This window comes from Pelophylax lessonae (assembly GCF_965119305.1).
Source record: "Pelophylax lessonae genome assembly, chromosome: 4".
In the NCBI taxonomy this organism is placed as follows: domain Eukaryota; kingdom Metazoa; phylum Chordata; class Amphibia; order Anura; family Ranidae; genus Pelophylax; species Pelophylax lessonae.
The window spans coordinates 481,990,709-482,017,891 of record NC_138771.1 but is presented as its reverse complement, the minus strand read 5'-3'; the positions used below and the strand labels follow the sequence as shown (position 1 = coordinate 482,017,891).

The 27,183-nt window shown below is 43.3% G+C and overlaps 2 protein-coding genes across 2 annotated transcripts in view; one reads left to right on the top strand and one right to left on the bottom strand.

Annotated features, from left to right (window-relative positions):
* Positions 1-6,909, bottom strand: part of RMND1 (required for meiotic nuclear division 1 homolog) — a 32,016-nt gene extending 25,107 nt beyond the window's left edge. Inside the window, exons 1-3 of the mRNA XM_082252706.1 lie at positions 6,538-6,909; positions 4,141-4,249; positions 23-98 (exon numbers count right to left, since the gene is read on the bottom strand). Of these exons, the coding sequence (XP_082108832.1) occupies positions 23-98; positions 4,141-4,249; positions 6,538-6,903 (551 nt within the window). The 5' untranslated portion in view covers positions 6,904-6,909. The remainder of the gene's footprint in view (positions 1-22; positions 99-4,140; positions 4,250-6,537) is intronic.
* Positions 6,910-13,496: 6,587 nt separating this feature from the next.
* ARMT1 (acidic residue methyltransferase 1) lies at positions 13,497-26,517 on the top strand (the record flags this gene model as incomplete). The annotated part of the gene is made up of 5 exons (XM_082256870.1): positions 13,497-13,548; positions 15,376-15,481; positions 18,474-18,715; positions 20,029-20,194; positions 25,756-26,517. Exons 1-5 carry the CDS (start codon positions 13,511-13,513, stop codon positions 26,515-26,517), a joined length of 1,314 nt encoding a protein of 437 aa, XP_082112996.1. The 5' UTR covers positions 13,497-13,510.
* Positions 26,518-27,183: the final 666 nt, after the last annotated feature.

Here is a 27,183-nt window from a genome sequence, read left to right as displayed (position 1 = left end):
TTTAATTTAAGGAAGAGATTACCTGAAGAAGAATATCAATCCAGAATCATACTCTTTAGAAATGTTTGTCGCTTCCACCAGCAATACATTGGATGCATCTATAAAGGGTAAACAGGCAAACATTAGATAATAAAACTCTGGACAATACGTAAAATCAATCGGGGAACTGTATGTATTGTGGAGAGTCCGCCTGGGGCAAGGTAAAAAGGAGGCTCATTTGGGAAAGCAGATATTTCCCCCCCAAGCCTTGCCAAATAAAACAGATGAGCTCAGAGAGACAATGCAGTAATAATGTGTGAAGGAAAGAGAGCGATTTGCAGCCAGGGAGCAGCTCAGGTGTGTCGGGTAAGTCTGAACCTGCCTGAGCTATCCCAAGAGCTGTCACTGCTCACCACTAATCATAGGCAGACGAGGAATTCCCCATCCCACAATCACATGTATACATGCACCTTGTATACGTGCAGCTGCAGGGTGGGGAATGCCTCGGCTGCCTATGATTGGTGGTGAACAGTGACAGCTCTCTGGCGGGATAGCCAGAGATTTGTCTAGCTTTGCAGACAAATAAAGTGGAATTTAAGTTTATGGAACTGTGTTGTCCCTGACTATATATATTTATATATATATACACACACACACACATATACACACACACTGTATATATTATACGGGCTCAAAATTTGAAGTCCTGAGCTATTAGCCAGGCCTTAAGAGTAACTCGCCACCAGTTTCCCCACCCAACCCCTACCCTGCCCGCCCCTAATTCCACCCCTAAACACACTCTTGTATATTATCTCATGAAATGACACTGTTAAATGTTTTATGCAGAATTAAGTTACAAAAATAAATATTAACAACAACTTTACCTCCTCCCACCTGGCCACTGCATATAAAAACGGCTGGATGGGAGCTTCCTCCTGAGTGGACATTCCTGAATGTCCTTCAGAAGGAGAGAGATCGTGCTGCCGCGTACCCGCGAAGCTGCATGATCCCGGTGTGCATGTGTCCCCCAGACACAGCGCAATACTGCTTGGCAGGAGGGCTCTGTGATTGGCCCTCCTGATCACATGATGGCTGTGTCCAATCACAGCCGTCATGTAATGTCTACACAGCTGTTGTAATGGCGATTGGCTCTTCTTCTCTTCACACAGAGCCTGTCAGTGAGGAGAAGAGCAGATCTGTGCTGCTAGCCGGGGATCAGTGAGTTTTGAGTTGTCTTACTGCTTTTTACACACTGATTACCCAGCTAGTGTCCCCAAAACAGTGTACCCAACAACGAGGAAAACACCCGTCACACATCTGTCCCAGTAAAATAATCTGTTACAGTGAACAACTGCCTTATCTGTCCGTAATCATCCGGTGCATCTGTCCATGATTATCTTCCACATCTGTCCGTGATCATCTGCCACATCTGTCCGTGATCATCTGCCACATCTGTCCGTGATCATCTGCCACATCTGTCCGTGATCATCTGCCACATCTGTCCGTGATCATCTGCCACAACTGTCCGTGATCATCTGCCACAACTGTCCGTGATCATCTGCCACAACTGTCCGTGATCATCTGCCACATCTGTCCGTGATCATCTGACACAACTGTCCGTGATCATCTGACACAACTGTCCGTGATCATCTGACACAACTGTCTGTAATCATCTGCCACACCTGTCTGTAATCATCTGGCACATCTGTCCGTAATCATCTAGTACACCTGGCTTGTGATCATCTGGCGCATCTGTCCGTGATAATCTGCCACATCTGTCTGTGATAATCTGCCACATCTGTCCATGATCGTGTGGCGCACATCTGGCACACATCTGCCAAATCTGCCAGTGATCATCTGCCACACCTGTCCGTAATCATCTGCCACATCTGTCCGTGATTATCTGGCGCAAATCATCTGCCACATCTGTCCATAATCATTCGCCACATCTGTCCCTGTGAACATCTGCCACATCCGTTCGTGATCTTCCACATCTGTCCCAGTGAACATCTGCCACATCCCAGCGATCAACATTTAACATCTGTCCCAAGAATCATCTGCGCACACCTGTCCACATGGCTAAAAAATTATTTAGCAGCGGGGAGGCTTTCCATATACTCCAGAGTATGTTGGACGAGAGTACCGAGTCTCTCTCCATCAGACTCGGATAGCGAGTATGAGCCAGTAGAAAGAAGTGGCTCTGAAATGGAAACTGAGGTGGACAGAATCCTAACAAAGAGGCTCAGGAGATTTGAGCAGGTGCAGGCATCCACCAGCAACTGATAGGTACTCAGGAAATTAAAAGTGTAATTTTTCCTTTAGACGGTGCTACTTGGATGTTGGGCCTCTGTCTGTGGCCAGGCTATGGAAAAGTCTCACACATGTGGTATCGCCATACTCAGGAGGAGAAGCAGAACATATTTTGGGGTTTAATTGCACGTTTATCTATGCCATGTGTAAGAAATAACTTGGTAATATGACAATTTTGTGGAAAAAAAAAATCTTCATTACCCAAACTATTGTGGGCAAAAAATTGCAACTTCAAAAAACTCACTATGCCTCTTACTAAATATCTTGGACTGTCAAATTTAAAAAAAAAAGGGGTCATTTGGGGGCATTTGTACTGTCCTGACATTTTAGGGCCTCAAGAAATGAGAGGTAGTCAGTACATCAGGACTGATCAATTTTCAATGAGTCGTAGCCTAGCTTGTAGACACTATAACTTTCACACAAACAAATTATCCTACACTTATCAGGATTTTTGTTTACCAAAGACATGTAGCAGAATACATTCTGGCCTAAATTTATGACAAAACTTGATTTTATTGGATTTCTTTTGAAACAGAAATAGAAAATATTATTGTTTTTCAAAATTTTCCCTCTTTTTCCGCTTATATCGCAAAAAAAAAAAAAAAAAACACCCAGTGGTGAATACATACCACCAAAAGAAAGCTCTATTTGTGTAAACAAAAATGACAAAAATTTCATTTGGGTACAGTGTAGCATTACAGGGTAATTGTCATCCAAAGTGTAAGAGCACTGAAAGCTGAAAATTGGTCTGCGAAGGAAGGGGGTGAAAGTGCCCAGTATTGAGGTGGTTACCAATATTAACATATAGCGTATTTCAATGATCTGACTGTGATAAATAAAATAAGGATGAAATAAGATTGGCTACTATAGGCACTATACACATCATTACTGCCTTGTTAAGTCAATGATGTAATACTATATTAATTAATGCATTACAAAAATGAAAACCAATGAATGACACTTTCACTGATTTAGGATGAAGAGAGACTTGCAGCATGGCACAGCACTGGACAGGGGATTGGGAGCTGTCAAAGTTAAACTTTCTTAATAACAAGATGGTGTTTAGTTGCTAGGCAGTCTGAGCAACCAATCACCAGCTTGTTATTAGGAAAAGTAAACTTTGGCAGCTCCAGCCAACCCCCCTCCTCCACCTCATCTAGTTTTTTGCGGACTGTACCACTGTATGCCAGGCCCTGCTAAGAGAATGACAGGGGGTTGGAGGCTGGGAGGAGAATCAGGTCCTGTTCAACCCCACCTGCCGGCGGCGTCTGTGCCCCCCCCCCCCCCACTCTGATGTCGCTCCACACTCACCCTAATTCGAGCAGGCAAGTTGAAATTTTGAGGGCTGTGTAATATATATATATACATACATACATATACACACATACACACACATACTATAAAACTGAGAATGTTCAGCAGGGTCTTTACATACAGTGCTTTTGGGTAGGACTGCACAGCCAACCTGTGGCTCTGAAAACTATAGAACTTAATGGCACGCTGCCTCCAGTTTCCAAGGCTTAAATAAATTAAGACATTCGCAAACAAAACTGCTCTTTAACTAGAATTACAATTTTAGCAGTCACAAACTTGGGTCTAGGACAGGGGTCTCCAAACTTTCTAAACAAAGGGCCTTCAGATTTTAGGGGGTTGGACAGTGCCTAGTTGGAGTAAACAAAGCCCAACTTTGATATTAAAGGGAGAAATAGTTGATGTCAGAGGGAGGAATAGTGCCTCTTCGTTGGTGTCAGTTGCAGGAATAATACCTCCAGGCCCCTTTGCTTGCCTTCATCTGCAGTTTGGAGACCACTGGTCTAGGATAATAAAAAGGTAATTTTGAGAGCAGAATACCTCGAGGTAAACTTGGTAGTTCAGAGTACCCATTGGATACGAGGTCATGGCACAGAGTACCCAAGTGAAATTCATCAGCTGTGGCAAAGGCCACGCACTGCATCAAGCCCTGCATAGTAAAGAAAGAAAAGAGTATAGTAACAAACAATACATTCTATAATCAATAAACAGAGTACTACTACTTGCAGAGTTCTAAGGAAACAGATGGTGTGTATACTAGAACACTTTGGCCCCTACTTACAAGGTCATAAAAATACATCCAAGAAAGTTAAAGCTAGTGCTAAACCCATAAGGCTGTTGCTATCCAAAAGTATTGTAAAAGTTTTGGTGTAAGTGATCCATTTACAGCTTCTACACCCAGAGAATCTCCACCGTTTTTGTAATGTATGTCAGTAAAAATAAGAACTGAAGTGCCACCCCTACTGCTCAATAGTCCTGGAACAACTTTATTTCAGTTGGGTCAGGTGAACAATCAGAAGGGAGCCAACGCATTTTGGGGGTTTGGATTAGAAGACAACAAAGCTGGGAAAAGAGTTTCACAAAGATTCTAGGATTTGAGAAAATACCACCCAAGTTTCAAGTAATGTTCAGTCCTCTACACTGTCTTCTATTCCATGAAAAAGAAAGCATATTATGGACCACCCAAAGGCATTGGAAACACTTGTGCTTGGTTTGTTTGTTTGACCCTAATGGAATAAAGTTGTGTCCGGACAACTGAGCATTGGTGTGGTGCTTCAATTCTTATTTTTACTATAAAATACATCTGATGGCTTTGGCAGCCATTATTAAAAGTAAAGGAGGTCTTTGTGATGCATGATGCACTTGACACTGTTACATCTGAAATGCAGCTGCCTTTCATTTCATGTTCATGGGTTTTCTTGTTCCTGTTATTGGGGCTTTAAACCTTTAGCCAGTCAATATGTAAAAGGAACGGATGATATGTTTAACCACCTTCCGCCCGCACTATAGCCGAAAGACGGCTACAGTGCGGGCTCTAATTTCTGGGAGGCCGTCTTTAAACGGCCTCCCAGTAACAGGCTCCCCGCACGCGCACATCGGGGAAAATCTGTGTCGGCCGTGTCCCTTGGACACAGCCAATAACAGATCGTGGTGAATGGCCAATCACAGCGGCCATTTACCACGTGATCCGACCATGCAATGAGAGATGATCTCATATGTAAACATATGAGATCATCTCTCATCGCCAGCTCTCCTTCCTCACACAGAGACTGCAGTGTGAGGAAGAGGAGAGCCGATCAGCGGTAAGGGGACACAGAGAAATGTAATCAGGGCACTGATCACCAGTGCCCTGATTACACAAGAGGGGGGAAAAATGCCATAACTGCCCACAGTGCCCGCCATCAGTGCCCATAGTGCTGCCAGTCAGTGCCCATCAGTGCCTGCTCATCTAGGCACTGATGGGCACTGACTAGCAGCACTATGGGCACTGAGTATGGGCACTGATGGTGCTGCCCATCAGTGCTCATCAGTGCCGCCCATCAGTGCCACCTGTCAGTGTCCATCAGTGCCACCCATCAGTGTACATCAGTGCCGCCACTCAGTGCCCATCAGTGCCGCCTCTCAGTGCCCATCAGTGCCGCCCGTTAGTGCCGTCTCTCAGTGCCCAGCAGTGCCGTCTCTCAGTGCCCAGCAGTGCCACCTCAGTGCCCAGCAGTGCCACCTCTCAGTGCTCATCAGTGCTGCCTATCAGTACCACCTATCAGTGCTCATCAGTGCGGCATATTAGTACCTCCTCATCAGTGCCACCTCATCAGTGCCCATCAGTGCAGCCTATCAGTGCCCATCAGTGCCGCCTCATCAGCGCACATCAGTGAAGGAGAAAAATGTATTTATTTTCAAAATTTACTCACAGAAAATAAGAAAAACTTTTTTTTTCAAAATTTTCTGTCTTTTTTTTTTTTTGTAAGAAATAAAAAACCCAGAGGTGATTAAATACCACCAATAGAAAGCTCTATTTGTGTGAAAACACAACATATGGCAATACGTTCACCATCCGTCCAGCATGTCAGATTGGATGACAATCGGATGGAAATGGTCATGCAGTCTGTTTCCATCTGGCAGTCCCATAGAGGAGAACGGGCTCTGTCCTTGTCCGCTCTGCATAGAGCATGGAGCAGACACAGGCCTGTCATCCCCCTGCTCAGCGGGGATCAGCGGACACATTCCCCACTGAGCAGGCGGATTCCACTCGGACGGATCAGCCCCATGTGAAAGTGGCCTTGACAACGAGAGTGGTTTTGCCCAAAATGGGGGTTATAGTAATGTCAGAACATGCTTTTTTTTACAAATATAATTTATGCGAAGTGGGTTCTACACTTTACAGAGGACACTCAATGACGGGAGCATTTCAACTACATTCTAACAAGTATGTTTTACCTCATTCTCCAGCATCAAAGGCAGATTAGATCTGGATGGCTGCTTGGTCCTTGAAGATTTTAGAGGTCTCTTTGTGGAAGGAGTTTGCTTTCCAACGGAATAGAATCTTTTTGACGCCACCACATTCACTGCTGCAAAATGTTTATACCAGCTCTGTGAACCAAAGATACAGTTCCATTTTAATTTAGAATGGTCTGTGATTTTATTGTTGAAATGACTTACACTGAAAGCAGGAGGGACATTGGTCCTTTTTTTGGAAGTAAGAAGTCCGTATTTTAGGTCCACTTTGTTAAACTGTTTATTTAAGCAACTAGTCCTGCATGCTTGGGTAAAAAGATAGGGGGTCTTCCACAGTAGTCTGCACATGATCTACAGCTGAAAACAAAAGCAGAATACAATATCAATGTTGTAATATTGCAGGCTATCCTTATCAGAGGGAACTTCTTACTTAAAGATTTAGTTAAAGTGACTGTAATGTCTAGTTTAAAAAACAAAAAAATAACAAACATACTTACCACCTCTGTGAAGTGGTTTTGCACAGAGCAGCCCCAATCCTCCTCCGCTTCGGGCCCCTCAAACAGCTTGCTATGGGGGCACCCGAGCTGAGGCTGCAGCTCCGTGAGTCCACCCTCTCTCCTGATTGGCTAACTGATTTTAATTGACAGCAGCAGGAGCCAATGGAGCCACTGCTGTGTCTCAGCCATTAAGGAGGAAGAGTCCTGGGAGGCCGAGGGACTTGTGCACATCGCTGAACAGAGAAGGGTTCAGGTAAGTATTAGGGGGCTTCTGCACACAGAAAGCTTTTTATCTTAATGCATTGAATGCATTAAAATAAAAAAAAAAAACCTTCTGACTTTACATCCCCTTTAAAGAGGAACTCTTTCATCGACAAGGAAGAGGAGCTTTGTTACTTTAAGAAAGAGGCGAGTATTAGCAGTCCTGTATTTTTCTTATAACAGGCTCACTTTTCTGGTCTTATGATCCACATTTTTATTGCACATGGTCCCTCTGGCAAACATATACTGTATGTATAAAACGTCACACATCGCTACTTCCCTCCTAATATAGCAACATTAGTGGCATGAGGCTTTCGGAAGATTTTTTCAACCTGAGGCCCTCAGAGCCCTATGATGTAGCCCTCAACCTCATACAAGGGAAGTGCATGCCCATGCTCTGGGATGGTGGGTCAGCAATCCCAGACTGCAATCAATATATTGATTTCTTGTGTGAAGTGCGCCATGATTCCTTATGTGACGTGCCCCATGATTCCTTGTGTGACGTGCCCCATGATTCCTTGTGTGATGTGCCCCATGATCCCTTGTGTGACGTGCCCCATGATCCCTTGTGTGACGTGCCCCATGATTCCTTGTGTGACGTGCGCCATGATTCCTTATGTGACGTGCCTCATGATTCCTTGTGTGACGTGCCCCATGATTCCTTGTGTGACGTGCCCCATGATTCCTTGTGTGACGTGCCCCATGATCCCTTGTGTGACGTAACCCATGATCCCTTGTGTGACGTGCCCCATGATCCCTTGTGTGACGTAACCCATGATCCCTTGTGTGACGTAACCCATGATCCCTTGTGTGACGTAACCCATGATCCCTTGTGTGACGTGCCCCATGATTCCTTGTGTGACGTGCCCATGATTCCTTGTGTGACGTGCCCCATGATTTTTTGTGTGACGTGTCCCATGATTCCTTGTATGACGTGTGCCATGATTCCTTGTGTGACGTGCCCCATGATCCCTTGTGTGACGTAACCCATGATCCCTTGTGTGACGTGCCCCATGATTCCTTGTGTGACGTGCCCCATGATCCCTTGTGTGACGTAACCCATGATCCCTTGTGTGACGTGTCCCATGATTCCTTGTATGACGTGACCCATGATTCCTTGTGTGACGTGCCCCATGATTCCTTGTGTGACATGCGCCATGATTCTTTGTGTGACGTGCCCCATGATTCTTTGTGTGACGTGCCCCATGATTCCTTGTGTGACGTGCCCCATGATTCCTTGTGTGACGTGCCCCATGATTCCTTGTGTGACGTGCCCCATGATTCTTTGTGCGACGTGCCCCATGATTCCTTGTGTGACGTGCCCCATGATTCCATGTGTGATTTTCCACACTCACAGCGAATGCAGTAGCTGTGTTGCATCAGCATGTGTGGGTTTAATCCCAGCTGGGAGCATGTATGTCAGGGGGGCTCAAGAGTAGGGTTGCCACCTCATCCCTTTAAACCAAGACACACATTAACCGCTTGCCGACTGCTCACAGTATATTTACTGCGGCAGTCAGCCCCTCACAGGCAGAGCGACGTAGGTCTACGTCGCTAGCCTGTGAGGCTCTGGGGAGCGAGCGCGCGCCCGCGGAGGCGCACTCCCGGACCCCCCCGCGCGTGTGACCGGCGGACCCGATGTCCGCCGGTCATTCGGCGATCGGCGGGGGAGAAGGAGAAAGTCAGGCAGCTTGTGTAAACAAGCTGCCTGTCATTCTCCTCGGCGTAAAAACACTGATCCCACGGTTCTACAATGTAGAACCGTTGATCAGTGTCCCTACAGTGCAACAGACAGCCAATCACAGTAAGAATCACGCCCCTAGGGACACACACAGCCCCTCCCTCTCAAATAAAGTTAACCCCTTCACTACCAGTGTATTTTTACAGTAACAGTGCATATGTATAGCACTGATTACTGTAGAAATGTCACTGGTAACCCCAAAAGTGTCAAAAATGTCAGTCAAGGGTCCGATCTGTCCGCCGCAATGTCGCAGTACCGTAAAAAAAAAAAAAAAAATTAAAAAAAAAAAAATCGCAGATCGCCGCCATTACGCGTTAAAAAAAAAACAACAAAAATGACAAAAATCTTTCCCTTTGTTAGTAAACGCGATAACTTTTGCGCAAACCAATAAAAATACGCTTTTTGCGATTTTTTTTTACCAAACATATGTAGCATAAAACAAATTGGCCGAAAATGTTAAAAAAAATTTTGATTTTTACATTTTTTTTGGGGGGGAATTTCATATAAAAAAATGTGAAAAATATTGTTATTTTTGCAAAATTGACGCTCTTTTTTTGTTTATAGCGCGTGATCAAAAAATCGCACAGGTGATCAAATACCACCAAAAGAAAGCTCTGTTTGTGGGAAAAAAAGGACGTCAAATTCGTTTAGGTACAGCGTCGCACAATCGCACAATTGTCTGTTAAAGTCACGCAGTGCCGAATCGCAAAATACCCCCTGGTCGTTTAGCAGCCAAATCCTCCGGGGCTTAAGTGGTTAATTACACAGGTTCTGAGGCTGATAGAATGCACATAAGGCCCTAAGTGAGTTTAATTACCAATTCAGCCTCACAACCTGTGTAAATGTGTGTCCTGGTTTAAAGGAATGAGGTGGCAACCCTACTTCAGGGATACCCTGCAAGGCAAAGACGCCCCCCCTATAGGCAGAGACACCACACAGCAGGCTTACAAAGGCTGACTATCCTTAAAGAATGAACCAATAGGCATCATGCAGAAATAGAATGTAGGATAGGCAGTTATATTTATTTTTCTGCATTTTTTCATTGAGGATTTTGTTTACACTTTACAGACTCATCTCCCCTACCCCCTTGCTTAGCTCCTAGATCCACCATGCTTCCTGACTCAGGGCTGACATATTACATGAACTAGTCCAGCCCACTAAATGCTTGAGCTTCCAATTTTCTCCTGGAATGTCTGCTGCTCGGCATTTAACCTTGCTGTTAGATAGCCCCTGCAGTTTCAGTGCTGATACAATATACAGACCATGTATACATGAACTAAATCCTGATGAGCGGTGTCTGTGAATACTCCCTGACACCGCACAGATTCGAACCCGCGACCTTCACCCCTCCGCACAACCTTACCTGCGTGACGGCAGCCCCGCCCAGTCTTTAGCTTACCAAGCCACGCCCCCCGTCAAACTCTTCTCCCGTAGAACGCAGCCAGCCACGCCTACTACAGGCTCGGAGCTTCCTTGTCATTTGTCCAGAGCAGGCAGATAGAAGTTATCGATTCACACGAGCAGATTCCTCACCCGTTATCTTACGTTGTAAAACAGATTATAGAACGGACAGTTAAAATATTTATTAGAATAAAAGTGATCCTAAATGTAGCCAATACGGGGCTGTAGAAGATATTCTTGTGAATATTTGGGTTTGGGATAAGGCGAATGTGCGGATGAGCACTGTGTGATGCTATGAGATAGATCAGAGAAGCTTCTGCTGTTGATCAGTGAGTCTGCAGCTCAGCAAGTGGGAGAAGTCAGTGTCGGAGTAAGATTGTGTGACTGCTCTCTGTGCTTTCTCCATGGCTGCGGCTGGGCTCGGTCTCTTTTCAAGTAAAGCTGTAGGGAAAGAAATACAGGGGTTTTCGCTGGCTTAGAAAATGCTACCTGTCTGGCATGCTCCTCTGGCTTAGAAAATGCTACCTGTCTGGCATGCTCCTCTGGCTTAGAAAATGCTACCTGCGTGGCATGCTTTGTGGCTTAGAAAATGCTACCTGTTTGGCATGCTCCACTGGCTTAGAAAATGTTACCTGCCCGGCATGCTCCGCTGGCTTAGAAAATGCTACCTGCCCGGCATGCTCCACTGGCTTAGAAAATGCTACCTGCCCAGCATGCTCCACTGGCTTAGAAAATGTTACCTGCCCGGCATGCTCCGCTGGCTTAGAAAATGCTACCTGCCCGGCATGCTCCGCTGGCTTAGAAAATGCTACCTGCCCGGCATGCTCTGCTGGCTTAGAAAATGCTACCTGCCTGAAATGCTCTGCTGGCTTAGAAAATGCTATCTGCCTGCCATGCTCGGCTATCTTAGAAAGTCATACTTACCCAGCATGCTCTGCTAACTTAGAAAGTGCTACTTGTCTGGCGTTCTCGCCTGCCTTACAAAATGCTTTTTGCCTGGAATGCTCACCGGCCTTCTAAAATGCTTTTTGTCCGGCATGCGCACCTGTCTTAGAAAATGCTTTTTGCCTGGCATGTGCACCTGTCTTTCTAAATGCTATTTGCCCGGCTTGCGCACCTGTCTTAGAAAATGCTTTTTGCCTGGCATGCTCAACTTTCTTAGAAAATGCTGCTTACCTGGTATGCTCACTTGTTTTATGAAATGCTACCCCCCCCCCCCCGCATGCTTATCTGTTTTAGAAACTGCTACTTGCCTTGCTGTTATGTCACCCTACTAACCTAAGTACTGTCTGAGTCACTGAGAAGTTAGAAGTCAGGACTGCCAGGCAATAGGCCTTTTTAGAAATCTCGGTCAGCAATGGCCGTCTACACATTTTTCTCACTACCACTTTCTTTGCTTTTGCTAGCTTTACCGTGATCTGAACCATTGCCATGTTTGCTTTTTCTTTAAAGCAAACCTGCATTTCTGTCATTGCTGATCTCTGGCTACTAATACTAATTGACTGGCTGTTGTGCTGATTTAATGGCTTCAATGCACTGATATATTGACCAGGAAAAAAACAAACAAACCAGTAGGTCCAGACTCTTGACTTGTATACTTGTTCCAAGTCTGTGCTTTGGAAATATTAAAGGAGAAGTACAGCCAAAGCTTGTTTGGCTCTACTTCTCCTATGGATCACAGGAGTGCCCACATGCCTGGACTGGCACCTGGCTCAGCCTGTTGGTGACAGCCTGAGCCAACGCTCCCATCCCCTCCACAGCCCAGCACTGCAGAGGGGGAGGGGAGTTGAGTAAACAGCCAGTGACTGACAGTCACCAGCTTTCTGCTCAGGGAGCTGTGAGAACCGAGCGATTGGGGGTGTTTGATCGCTCGGTTCTTAGTCTTGGAGCCAGCAGGCGACAGATGCAGTATTGGTCCGATGCTGCATCCACCTAGGTAAGTAGGATTCTTAAATAAAAAAAAAATAAAAAAACTTTTCTTTTAAAGCTATTGGATCAGCATGACAGTCACTACAGTTTTTAGGGGAGGCCATTATTGGCAGCGTCTGTGTTCTCTTAGGATTGGTTTCCTTTAAAGCTGAACTCCGAAAGAAGCCAATTTTATCTAAATACAAGAATCATGTGTATTCTTAATGGAATCTTGGTGTGTTTTGTGTATTTTCTCCAGATCTGTGTAGGAGTTTCCTGTAATAAAGACCAGTCACTGCTGCTCTTTCCCCTTGGGGAGGGTGCCTGATATATAGTCTCCGCCCCTTCTGTCGTTTTCTGCAGGCAGCCTGTAGTCATTGGAGTCTCCTGGGCCCCTCCCATGGCTCTGCTGTCTTCTAAAGCTATGTCCACAACAGTGATGCTATCACTGCTACCTTTACAAGGTATTATCTGGGTTTTCAAAGGCATTTGGTACTCCTAAGGTGGATTTAAATTTTCTTTTGTGGCTATTGAGAAATCTATAGAAAAAAAAAAGTGTTTGTGCCCAAAGTTTAGCTTTAGGGTGCCCTATAGGTGGTAATTGCTAAATAGAAGATTCAGATGATCAGCTGTTGTTGCTTAGAATGATTACATTTCTCCCTTAAGGCTCCTTTCACACACGGAGTCCGTTCAGATTCGCCTGTCAGTTTTTTTGGCGGATCTGAATGGACGCCCCATGCATCTCTATGGGGCATTGGATGTCAGCGGAGACATGTCCGCTGACATCTGATCCGATCCGTGAAAACCGGACAGATGCAAACCCTATTTTTTATCCGTCTGGCGGATCGGATCGGATGAGAACGGACAGACGGTCCGTTCCCATCCAATTCCCCCATAGAGAAGAATGGGGACCTGACAGATGTGTCTCCTCACACAGCACGGAGAGACAGCTGTCATCCGCCTGCTCAGCGGGGGATCGGCCCACCGCTGAGAAAAACGGAGTCCGCCTGACGGACTCCGTGTGTGAAAGGGGCCTTCGTGACGAGCGCTGAACACTATTCCTGACAACCAACTCTGCATTTTGTAAATAAACAAAGGTCTTATGTTCCTATGTTCATGTTTCTTGCAGATTAGGTGGATCAACGCAATGGAGACTCCCTGTTCACTGTCTGCCAGTTATGAAGGGTGAGTATTTACTGATCTATACTGCATACATGGGGGCCTATTATAAAGAACAAAGAAACTTTTTTCTGTATACTTCGCATCAGGACAAGTTTACTACAAATATGTAAAAAAAAAATGTAAATGTGTCATGCTGCACAAACAGTGGACTGTTTCTTCAAGTGTACAAAAACAATTTAGGGAAATGGGTATTTTTAAAAAAAGTGACAATGTTTTGTGCTTTCATCAGAGTTGCCTTTTAAACTTCAGAAATTGAGACATATATATGTTTTCCGTCTTCATTTTCATATTTTCAGCTCATTGGTACCATTAAAGGAGAAGTACAGCCGAAGCTCGCTTGGCTGTACATCTCCTGTGGATCACAGGAGTGTAGTTTTTTTGGACTCCTGTGACTTTGTTTTTCGGGCTGAAGTCTGCTGCCTGCTGACATCACTGAGCCAGTCCAGGGTCAGGCAAGAACGTGACAATGTGGTCGGGATCCGCTCACGTGCCTAAACTGTCACCTGGCTCAGCCTCTCAGTGAGCCGCTGAGAGCCTTAGCTGGCAGCTCCCGCCTCCTCCGCAGCCCAGAGATGTGGTGTTAGATTGTTCAGGACTCAGTATTAGAGGCGTCGGGGGACAGATGCAGCATCGGATCAATGCTGCATCCACATAGGTAAGTATGAAACTTAAAAAAAAAAAAAAAAAAACGTACTCTTTTAAATTTAAATGTGGTGTTTAGCCTTCCCTTCAGTCTTGCACAGTTTTACAAGCTCCTCTCCTGTACTGAAATTGCTTGTTTTCACTGCACACATTGAGCTGCTCACTGCACACTGTGGGCTTCTCAAAGTGTGCATTAGAAGATACAGCAAGTTAGATAGAGCCCAGCTAATTTCCTGGCTGGAGGTTGACCTGCATTATCTAGCTCTTTCCTCCCCAGCCTGGCTGTTTCTGGCCTTAGGCTCCATGTACACGGGACGTTGTTAAAAGTCCCTTTGAATGCTGGAATTTTTAGGACGTTTGAAACGTCCGTTCAGTCGCGTTTGTACCCGCGTTTAGCGGCGTTTGCGGGCGTTTGCGTTTAGAAGCGTTCCTAGAGGTCAAAAAAATTATTCCCCTTTAAAATGGAAAAACGCGAACGCTAAACGCGGGTCATCGCGTTCAGACGCGTTTGTGCCTTTGAAACGCCGGGAAACACACGTTTGAACGCAAATAATCGCGTTCTAAAAACAGTCCCTGAACGCAACTGCCTGCAAATGACTGTAAACGACCTGGTGTACATGGACAGATAAGATAAAATGTAGATGGGTTCAGGGGCTTCTGAAAAAAACGCCCAACTGCTCCTAAACCGCCATTTCCAGCGTCCCGTGTACATGGAGCCTAACTCTTCAATTATTTCAATCATGGAGGCTCAGCATCACAGGTGGGCATTACCTAGGGCGGTCAGCATACAAATGCAGCCTGCCTATGAACATCAACTCCTCCAGACTGACATCCACCCATCAAGGCATTTTGCTATTTGCAGAATTCCTCCCAAGGGCTTGCATCAGGGCTGAGGGCTCTTGAGCGTACTGAGGCAGGGTGCTGGGGTGGTTTTCAGGAAGCTATGTACAACACCCTTCCCACCCCTCCCTCCAGCCATGATCTGCCTGCATGGCCCAGATTAAACTTCTCTTTACATATAAGAATTAAACCCTTTAAAACGGCATTAAAGTAAACTTGCTAGTAAAATAAAGGTTCTCAGTCTGTGGCAGTTCAACACAGGGGTAATAAATACACATACAAACTGTTGAATAGATTGGCAGCTGGATTTGCTTGTATTTTTTCTTGTATTTTTTTTTGTATTTATAGATCATTTGCATATTACACTGTTAAGGACAGATTACCACAGATTCTTACTAAAGTGATTGACACTATTCACCGGAATAAAAATAAGTTCTTTGAAGAATATGGGGAGGTAAGTGATCAGTTTTGGTGGCATGCTCACGGTAGGAACAAACCATTCTAAGGTCCCATGACATAGAAATCTTTAATTTTTAATGCTTGATTAAAGTCTCTTACCTTTCTTTTTTTTTATCTCCATATAGTCCAATTCTACGATTGCTGTGAACTATGCTGTGAACTGTTGTAATAGCATATAAGACATTCAAGTGGTTGTAAAGGCAGAAGGTTTATTCTATGCATTAGGATAAAAAGCCTTCTTTGTGCAGCAGCCCCCTAATACTTGCATGAGGACCATCTAGATCCAGCGATGTTGCATGAGAGACTCGGCTGTCCGGGACTCCCCTCTTCATTGGCTAAGACAGCAGCGCCATTGGCTCCTGCTGTTATCAATCAAAGTCAGTGAGCCAATGAGGATAGAGTTTGCGGGGCGAGTCACGGCTCCGTGGCTGAGTGGACACAGGGAGCTGCGGCTCAGCTCGGGTGCCCCCATAGTAAGCTGGGGGAAGCAAGCTTGAGGGAGGGACCTGAGAAGAGGAAGATCTTGCCTGCTTTGTGAAAAACTATTGCACAGCGCAGGTAAGTATGACATGTTTGTTATTTTTAATGGAAAGAAAATGATACTTTAGCATTTTACACTGTGGAATAGTGTCTGTGTAAGGAGGAACAACTCCGCTCAGGCCAGTCTGTCTGCAATCCAGGGTGGGTGCTAAACCTTGGCTCGCCACTACAACAGCATACATGAAGAAATTGGTCGCACACCACCAAACGATTGGATGAAGAAGTAGTTCTTTATTCACATATAAAGTGCAAGGTACAGCAGGGTAGGATAAGGTATACGCGTTTCACACGAATTCAACGTGCTTGTTCACTGTGTCGGCTCCTACAGGGATGGTTTAATGCACGCTTTTTCTTTTTCTTTATTTGAAGTGTCATATAGTGCCACTTCATTCATGTCTCTGCAAAGCAGCACGGTGCGTTGCACTTCTTTGCAGTGACATACGGTCCTATCCAGTGTGCTGCTGGAAAATGCATTTCCACACAGCACCACCACACATAACACCAGTGTTGTGATGTGAACGGGGCACCTATAAAACAATTGTTTTATTTCTAGCGGTGACCTGCGTTTATTCGGTGCAGAAAAATGCAGGTCACCGCAAATTCTGTGAATGAGCCCTAACTAATGTATGTTTGGAAAAAATCTGTATTCTAGAAAGGTTTTAAGAATTTAGTTCTTGAAAAATCCGTATTCTAGAAATGTCTCAAGAATTGTATTTTTGGAAAAATCTGTATTCTAAAATTGTCTCAAGAATTGGATTCCTGTTCTCCCACTTAATGCTGTATGCTGGCATAGATGAGGAACAGCCACACCCATAATCTAAGTCATTCTTGCACATACCTACAGTGCTGAGGAAGGGAGAGATGTATCTGACTAGGTTTGTTAATTATATAGTGTATTGGGTAGAGTGGACAAACTCTGGTGCCTATTGTGCTGTGCTATAGGAGGTATATATGAATGTAGGACTAAGAAAATTAAATTAGAGGTTGATATAAAATGTCCTTCTGACTATCGACAGTATTTCTGTGTCATCAATTGGGCTTTAAATATACGGTAAATGAGCACAAAACGACTGTGTCCTGTCAGATATCTTTCAGAAGTGGAAAAAATGGAATCCATGCAAACCGGTCATAGACAGATTAGCTCAAATGAACTGCGTGACTGATCTGTGCATAGGACTACCTACAGGAATGAAGGGAAAATAATACCCAAAGGCTAAGTTCACCTTTTTAATAAAAATAATAAATGCACAGGATTTTGCAGATAAAAAATTGTACTGGCTTTTTTTTTTACAAAGCTAAAGGGAGAATAAATGAACTACGATCATGCTGATCAGTGTGCTTGCAGTTCATTAAAACTATATAAGTCCGTCTGCTGCGGGGGCTTTTGTAGATCCCTGTGAATGAATTACGCTCTGGGGGCTGAGCCCTGCATAGCTGTGCTGTTTTTAAAGTGTGACAGCGGGTGCAGGGAGGGGATTCTGGAGGAGAGGTATGAGAAGGGCGCTTAATAGTAATATTACACCCTAAATGCAGGTGTAACATGTTACTAAAGGTGAATTTATCCTTGAAAGGGCAACTTCACTTACAGCAAACGTGTCTGTTAAATATTCTCTTCACTTTCGAGAGTTTCAGCTACCTACCTAGGTACTTGCCATCAGCTTCGCTCATTAGATGCTCACTGCGGTACCATGACCTGGGCAGCACAGTCTTTGCAGAAGAATACCTTGGTTGTGTCCAGCTCCTGCTGTGCACCCATGCTAATCTCTCCTCATTCATAGCTATAGCTTAAGTCCTACTTCTTTGGTTGGCTAGGGGCCAAAATGAGTACAGAGCAAGACAATCAGGTTTGAACATTCTAGTAGATTAATACTTTCTGTTCATCCCAGTGTGTCCAAGTAAGGGAAGACATTGCACTATTGTGTGTTGCAATTTGTTGTGACACATTACAACACAGATACAGTACGTTGCAAAGCCAGTTAACCTGAATGACACTGCATTGCACCATTGAGCATTACTGCATTGCAAAATTGTGAATCAGCCCTAAATCGGAGAGCACTGGAGAAAATGTCTACTGGTGCCTGTTCACATAATATTCCAAAAGTGACAAAATAATTGAGAGGTTGCCTGCCTAGGTCTGTTTCTTTTAAAGGGTACAATTCTGCACAGTGAATAATTACACTGGTGAAATACACTTAGAGGTGTATTTAAAAACTTTTTCACAGGAATTCCCCCTATAAAAGTGCATGCACTTTAGTTCTACTTGAATGGGGCATAGAATCAAATGTTTGGCTATTTCTTCTGTTAGAATGTTTTTCATTGATTTAAAATGTATAATACTGTTTGGCCACTAGATGGCACTAAATTTAATAGGAAATCCCTCTAAAACTTTGTGCCTTCTAGTGGCCAATTGTGGTGTTTTTCGTTTTAAGGAATTTGATTTGTTTCAGGAAGGAATGGAGGCAGAAAAGAAGGCAATATCAATCTTCTCAAAACTGCGTAATGAGATGCAGACAGATAAGCCCATTCTTCCGTTGACTGATAACGGGCAGGACACGGACATCTGGAACCAGTACCTGGACTACCAGAAGACACTGCTTGGCAACGGTGAAGATCCAAGCTGGTTCCAATCTCCATGGCTGTATGTGGAGTGTTATCTCTACCGCAGGATCCAGGAGGGAATGTCATTCAGGTATGTACGTATGGTTGCACACATCTTTTATCTATGTATATACAGAGAGCTGGGCTGGATTCACACTGTTCCGTATGCATGCAGCGTGCATGGTAATGCACAAATGTCGGTGTGAATGTGCCCATACATTTCCCATTCACACCAAACTGCAGCACATAGATTAAAACCAGACCTGTTAGAATAGGTTTTCTACTTTTCCTGCAACAAAATGAATGGATTTTGCTGAATAAAAGTGAACAAGTGGGACTGGGCCCTAAAAGTAAGACTCTTCCTGAAATATGTTTTCTGTTTTTGGGTGAAGTGGGACAGAATTTTCATATTTATTTCATTGAGCCTGTGTCAATTGCATCTGTTTGACATGCATCTGGGATCATTTGGATCTCATTGACAGGAGCATTTCATCTGCAGATGACCTCCTTCTAACCAGCATTTGACCTGCTTCAAGTGCATTTTGCATGTATAGAAAAGCAAACAAAGGCCCTAATTTATGTTGGGCTATTATTTAAATGTATTTAAAAAAAAAACTGGAGTGTTTTTATAACAGATCTACGATAAAGTACAATTAGAGGCAACATTTTTTTTTTTAGTGAGAAGTTAAACATCTATCTTTTTTTTTTTGTCATCTGCTTCCCATTGGGGGACATTCCCTGTCACTTCCTGTCCTATAGCCAAAAAAGGAAGTGAGGGAAATCCCTGGTTGTCACCAGAGCTCATTGGAAGATTTCCACTTACTGTTGTGGGGATAACCCAAAATCTGGGGCTTTCTTTCACTTTCGGTGATAACTGTAAAAAGGACAAATAAAGAAGATGAATATCCCTGAAGAGGACACCGACAGTGATTTTAAAAACCTGCCAGGTATTTTAATCCCTCTTCACACTATCCCAAATTTAAAAAAAGTTTTAACTTTAGTTATACTTTTAAGCATGCTAAGCAGTTTGGGGGAAACAGTGGTATTGGTTGCATATCTTTAGATCAGGGGTCTCAAACTGGCGGCCCTCCAGCTTTTGCCAAACTACAAGTCCCATCATGCCTCTGCCTATGTTTGTAAATGTCAGCCTTGCAATGCTTCATGGGAGTTAGTAGTTCTGCAACAGCTGGAGGGCAACCAGTTTGAGACCCCTGCTTTAGATGGATAAAGAGGGTTCAATTTTGTGTAAGCCTGGTTCTAGAGGTTTGGTCTTAGGCTGCAGTCTCTTGTATCCGGTCCTTCTTCAGTGTTTACATAAAGTTTACAGTTTGCGAAAAAACATGTTGTTTTTACATAATTCATTTGAAGTTTCTGCATCCTGTTCTTTACCTTGCTTTCCCACAGCCCTCCAATCTCTGAGTATGATGTCTTCAGGGATGTAAAGAATGAAAGCTTCTTTCAGTCTCAGCAAGCAATGATCGCCCTCTGCACTCATCTACAGGAGCTTAAAAAGACCATTTCCAGCCTGAGCAAGGAACAGCGCCAAGAGGAGTTCTATAAACTACTGCAGGTGGGTAGGGCTGGAAAAACAAAAATTGAGTACTAATTTTCCTTTTCTGGTGCCTATTCAAGGTCGCATCAGCCAGAACCATATGTATGCTGTCATGAAGGCACCAGGAAAACAGAAAATTGAATACTTACCATTCTGTAATTTTCCTTTCCTGGTGCCTATCCATGGCAGCATACGCATGGTCCCAGCTGACGCAGCATGCATATGCTGTCATGAATGCATCAGGAAAATTGATTAAAGTGAACCTATCATGAAAACAGTATATTTTGGGTCTTAAGCTTCTGATGGAAGCTGCCTCACTCTGATCTAGGCTTCATATTGGCTTTGGGTCAGTGATATCATCAGCCAAGCAGTGCTCCCTCCTTTCTGGTATATACACTGCTCAAAAAAATTAAAGGAACACTTTTTAATCAGAGTATAGCATCAGGTCCATTAAACTCCTGGGATATTAAGTAGCAGAAGGGGTTGTTTAATTAGTTTCAGCTGCTTTGGTGTTTATGAAATTAACAGGTGCACTAGATGGGCAACAATAATACCACATCCAAAAAAAGAATGGTTTTACATGTGATGGCCACTGACTTTTTTTTCCCTACTCATTTTTTCTGACTGTTTTTCACTAGTTTTGCATTTTGCTAGGGTCAGTGTCACTACTGGTAACATGAGGCAATACAAAAAAAGGGGGATTTATATTCTCCTAGAGGGTAATGCCTTCCTGTGATACAAAGAAATGGTTAGTAAAAGACAAGTTAGACAGGTAGTGATGGCTAAAGTGCATAGATTTATTAAATTATATTAATTAAAAAAGAGCCAGTACAAATACAGGTATAGCTTTAATGAAAACCACAGTATACAAATATTACAGTTTCCCAACCACCAAACGTGATGTAATCTACACAAAACAGAGACAACAGTGTACATAAAACAAAAAGTCACTATATAGCGTCCGGACACAGTGAGGTATGTGGAATATGTAAGTCAGCACGGCATAGTGTAGCATATACGGTATATGTGTAGCAAAAATATCACGAGTCTGGCTGACAGTTAAAAGATGAGACCACATATAGACAGCTAGACATTAACCCCTTTCCCATTGTAACTAGGAAACTAAATAAAAAATTAGACATGGCCGAAGAAGCAGGTCTGCTGACTAAACGTGAATATGACTATCTAAGAACAAATGATTACAATATACTGACATTTTACATAATACCCAAGGTCTATAAATGTTTGGAAAGCCACCAGTCATAGTCTCAGCAATAGGTGGTCCCCTAGAAAAAATGGGGTAAATACATGGACCTACTACTAAAAGACATGTCAATCATTTGTACAAGATACCAGAGATGTTTTGATTAAAATGAAGGACTTAAAAGTTGAAAGCGACATGTGGGTATAGATGTGGAAAGTCTTTATACATCTATCCCACACCACTGTGGACTACAGGCAGCTGACTTCTTTCTGAACCATCACTATCCTAATATAGGGCCCACAAAATGAATTTATATTAGACCTATTGGAATTCACCTTAGAAAATAATTTCTTTCAGTTCTCTAGCAGATTCTACCAGCAGACTAGAGGGACATCAATGGGCACCGGCATATGCATGCCTTCACCTGTAATTTTTTATATACATAAGGGCTATAACTGTATTTGTACTGGCTCTCTTTTTTTTTTTTTTTTTTTTTTTTAAATAATATAAGTTAATAAATCTATGCACTTTAGCCATCACTACCTGTCTAACTTGTCTTATACTAACCACTTCTTTGTATCACTGGAGGGCTTTACCCTCTAGGAGCATATAAATCCCCCTTTTTGTATATGCATCTCTTTGGTTATTAGACCCTATTGGTGGCATGATATGTCTATGATGTTTGATTTATTCTCCCCACCTTTTTGTATTTTTGCTTTAACATGAGGCGATACCTGGACCCTATAGAGATTGCCCAGGCAGTCTAGCTCCTCCAGGATGGCAAATCAATACGTGCCATTGCCAGAAGGTTTGCTGTGTCTCCCAGCATAGTCTCAGGAGCATGGAGGATATTCCAGAAGACAGGCAGTTACTCTAGGAGAGCTGGCCAGACCAGTCCTTAACCCATCAGCAGGAAAACTAGCAATGATCTCCAACTGGTGTTACTGTCTCTGACCAAACAATCAGAAACAGACTTTATGAGGGTGGCCTGAAGACCCGATGTCCTCTAGTGGGCCCTGTGCTCACTGCCTGGCACCATGGAGCTCAATTGGCATTTGCCAATTGAATACCAGAATTGGCAGGTCCGCCACTGGCACCCTGTGATTTTTCACGGATGAGAACAGGTTCACCCAGAGCACATGTTATGGATATGAAAGGGTCTGGAGAAGCCGTGGAGTACGTTGTGCTGCCTGCAACATCATTCAGCATGACCGTTTTGGTGGTGGGTCAGTAATGGTCTGGTAGGCATAACCATGGAGGGACACACAGACCTCTACGGGCTAGACATTGGCACCCTGACTACCATTAGGTACTGGGATGAAATCCCTGGACCCATTGTCAGACCCTACGCTGGTGCCGTGGGTCCTGGGTTCCTCCTGGTGCACAACAATGCCTGGCCTCATGTGGTAAGAGTATGTAGCCAGTTCCTGGAGGATGAAGGAATTGATACCATTGAATGGCCCCCACGTTCACCTGGCCTAAATCCATTAGAAAACCTCTGGGATGATGTTTCGGTCCATCCAATCCTGCCAGGTTGCACCTCAGTCTCTTTAGGAACTCAAGGATACCCTGGTCCAGATCTGGGAGGAAATACCCCAGGACACCGTCTGTCGTCTCATTAGGAGCATGCCGGACATTGTGAGGCATGCAAACAAGCACGTGGGGACCATACAAACTACCATTTTGAATTGCTGCAATTAAATTTCAGCAAAATGGACTCGCCTGCTGCATCTTTTTTTTTTTTTTTTTTTTTAGGGTATCTTTGAGTTCAGCCCTCTGTAGGTTGATCATTTTTATTTCCTTCCATATCAGTATAGATTAGATATCCAGCATGATATTTTTCCCAGTTGAGATCTGATTTTTTTTTTTTTTTTTTTTTCAGTGTTCCTTTAATATTTTTGAGCAGTGTATTTATTGGAAAATTATTGTTAAAAAAACAATGTCATTAAAGTTTATTAGGCTCGTTGCCCTATCCTGTAAAGAAAAAAAAATGTATTCTCGCTGCTCCACGCAGGATTGAATGACCCCCCAACATCATTCAGTACACTTCCTGTGAGCCCGGGATGTCGAGCCCACCCTTGGGGCAAATCAAGCTGCCCAGGGAAACGCTTTAGAACTGAAGACTGTCCCACCACTGGAGGAAAAGGACCCTTGGTGTTTTGTGAATAGACCAAAGGCTGCAGGAAAAAAGGAATGACTATGGATTTTTTTTTTTTTAGAAATTGTCCTTCAGACTAGCACCTGAGAGAGTAAGAGAGTAGCTCCACCCACAATTCCCATGAAACCATGCAGATAAAATACTTTAAAAGCAGGATTCTCCCAATAGCTGTTAGTGTTTTTTTTTTTTTTTTTTACAGCTTTTTTTCTCAAATTTAAGAATTCTATGAAAAGATTTCCATTACCCTTCTGTTCGCTTGACAAATCTTGAAGTGGTTCCAAAGAGAAAATGTTTTTTACCCTAATCTATTCCCTGCATTAAGGTAAATAGCATTTTGACATTTGCTGTGCCCTCCCCCTCCCCCTATATGCATTAAGGTAAATAGCATTTCGACATTTGCTGTGCCCTCCCCCTACATACTTACCTGAGTCCTGTATCAGTCTAGCGCTGTGCCTGTCTGCCGGTCTTCTCTCCTCTCCCCCTGTACTCAGAAGCCTTGCTGGGAGCAGCAGGAGCCATTGGCTTCTGCAGGTGTCAGTCAAATCCTGGCAGGAGGGAGCGGGGGCCGAGCTGCATTGTGTGCATCATTGGGATCAAGATCGCACTTCTGCCCCCATAGCAAATGCTTGCTATGAAGGCAGGCACAGAAAAGGTGGGGGACCACAGAAGAGGGGGTTCGGGGCTGCTTTGTGCAATACCATTGCACAGAACAGGTGAGTGTAACATGTTTATTATTTTAAATAAAAAAATGCCTGTAAAACCACTTGTTTTGGATTTTCCATCACTTTCTCTACCATAAAAAGAGGATGAGTTTACCCAGTGGGGACAAAGACGTCAAAGTAAAAGCTGACAGGGGTTTTAACACTTCCTCACTCTATCCATAAAAGTTTTGGCTTTACGTGCTCTTGTAGCTTTTTCATGGAAGCCACAATCTTATTTAGAAGTTATCCTCGGGATTAAATATATGGAATGGATTCAGCCACTTACAAACAAAAGTGGAAGTCAGCACTATGTACTTTATGTTTAGGAAGAAGACTGTATGTGTTTCCGGATGTGCAATATACAAATGGCTATTACAGGTATAAGAAATAACACTGCAGATTGTTGATCCAGGCTAGGGAGTATCTGATTGCCTTTGAGATTTGGAAGTTTTTTTTTTCTGCTAAATCAAACTTTACTATTATTTAGACAGGACATACAAGTGTCTTTCTTCTTTTCTTTTCTTTCTTTTTCTTTCTTTCTTTCTTTCTTTCTTTCTTTCTTTCTTTCTTTCTTTCTTTCTTTCTTTCTTTCTTTCTTTCTTTCTTTCTTTCTTTCTTTCTTTCTTTCTTTCTTTCTTTCTTTCTCTTTTTCTTTCTTTCTCTTTTTCTTTCTTTCTCTTTTTCTTTCTTTCTCTTTTTCTTTCTTTCTCTTTTTCTTTCTTTCTCTTTTTCTTTCTTTCTCTTTTTCTTTCTTTCTCTTTTTCTTTCTTTCTCTTTTTCTTTCTCTTTTTCTTTCTTTCTCTTTTTCTTTCTTTCTCTTTTTCTTTCTTTCTCTTTTTCTTTCTTTCTTTCGAACTTGATGATCTTGTTTTTTTTTTTTTTTTTAATATATGCAGTCGTCTTCTATCTTACGATCTATAATCCTAATTGGTAAGATTACTTTTGAACCCTAAAATTCTATGATTATATTTATATGCACGCAATTCCAGTTAAGGCACAACAAAAAGAGTTTAAACTACTCTTTAGTTCTGTACAGCCAAGCTGCTTTTTGAAGATCCTTGCAAGAATAGGATTGGTAGGATTAGTGGGGCTGCTGGGCATATATCTCAGATCCTGCATATATGAAGTTCGTCTGCAAGCATAAAAGATTATTTCAAGATGTTAAAACAGAAGGGTTTGAAAACCCCTCCCCTCCCCACCCTCATGCACTTATTTTTGAAGACATACCTTAAATCCAGCTGTCTTCTTGCTGGTCACGTGATGTCACAGGTTCTGCTCTTGCATTGATGGTGGGCAGTACTGGATGTTGTAGAGATGAATTCTGTTTGCATAATTCTCATCTTAAACCCTGACCTTGTGGTTGTATCAATGAGAAGAAGTGGATTGAATGATGCCGGCCATCATTCAGTCTAGAAGAGCCATCTTACAAATCATCAGAGCAATTCATTTTAAAATAAAAACTAGAGTTCTGCTTTAACTTATGTTGCTTAGTAATGAATTTTTGTTCCATTACCAGGTCTCTCTTTGGGGAAACAAGTGTGACCTTTCTATTTCTGGGGGTCAGGACAACTCTCAGAAATCCAGTATTCTTGCTTCTCTGGAGTCCCTCAAACCATTTATATTGGTGGATAATATGGAGTCTCTCTGGAACATCCTCACAAAGGGCAAGGATGTTGGCTCCGAGAATGCCTTGAAGACCAGAGTCGACATTGTTCTGGATAATGCCGGATTTGAGCTAGTAACAGACTTCATTTTGGCTGATGCCATTTTGTTTTTTAACCTGGCCACTGAAGTTCATTTTCATTGCAAATGCATTCCTTGGTTTGTTTCAGACACCACAAAGCACGACTTTGATTGGACAATCAAACAGTTACTGGGAGCCAATCACAAGTGGATGTCAAAGTGTGGTCAGACATGGAAGGAGAATCTGAAGAAGGGTTCCTGGGTCTATCACGAGAATCTCTTCTGGACTCTGCCGCATGAGTTTTGGAGCATGGAGAAAATTGCTCCAGATCTGTACGCAGAGCTGAAAAAGTCTGATTTGATATTATTTAAGGGAGATCTGAACTACAGGAAACTCACTGGAGACCGGAAATGGGACTTCACTGTTCCCTTTTCTCAAGCACTGAAAACCTTTCACCCTGCACCGCTGTGCAGCATCAGAACTCTAAAAGCTGACATACAAGTAGGATTACAAGCAGGGATTGGGGAACGCCTTAGTGCTTCAGAAGCAGGCTGGATGGTATCTGGAAAATATGGAGTTATCCAATTTAGCTAAATGAAGCTACAACCTTAAAATGACTCGGTTAAAAAAAGTAAAAAAAAAAAAAAGTTCAAATAGAGCCACCCTGTAAAAGAAGAAGCTTAACAGATACATTTATGATGGGCAGTGTTGATCTTTGCTTCCTTGAAGTAATCTATCCGTTGCTGCTATCTGACACTTCTAGGTGTATCGGAGAAGGTTGCCAACCCCCTGTGCTGTGGTTCCTCCCACCAGCCACGACATCACCACAGTGTACTATAGTGGAAGAGCCAGATGGAAAGAACCAAGAGTGTCTAGCGGGGGACACACTGTTGGACTCACCTGGATGAGTCAAATAGCAGCAGCTTTTTTTAAAGCCAGCTCTAAATGTATAAACTATATTATTATTATTTTTTTTTTTGTTTAACCTTTTATGCATTCTCTGCATTAAGGTAAAAAACCTTTTGTATGCAGCCCCTCTAAATACTTACCTCAGTTTGATCTCAATCCAGTGATTTACATAAGAGCAGCGTCTCTCTAGGCTCATTGGAGAGAGAGAGAGACAGCAGCGGGACCCATTGGCCCTAGCTTCTGTCAATCACAGCCATTGAGGAGAGAGCAGAGGGTGGGGCCGGGCCACGCTCTGTGTGCCAATGGACACATAAAGCCAGCTTAGAGGCGAGCATGCATTAGTAGCAAGCA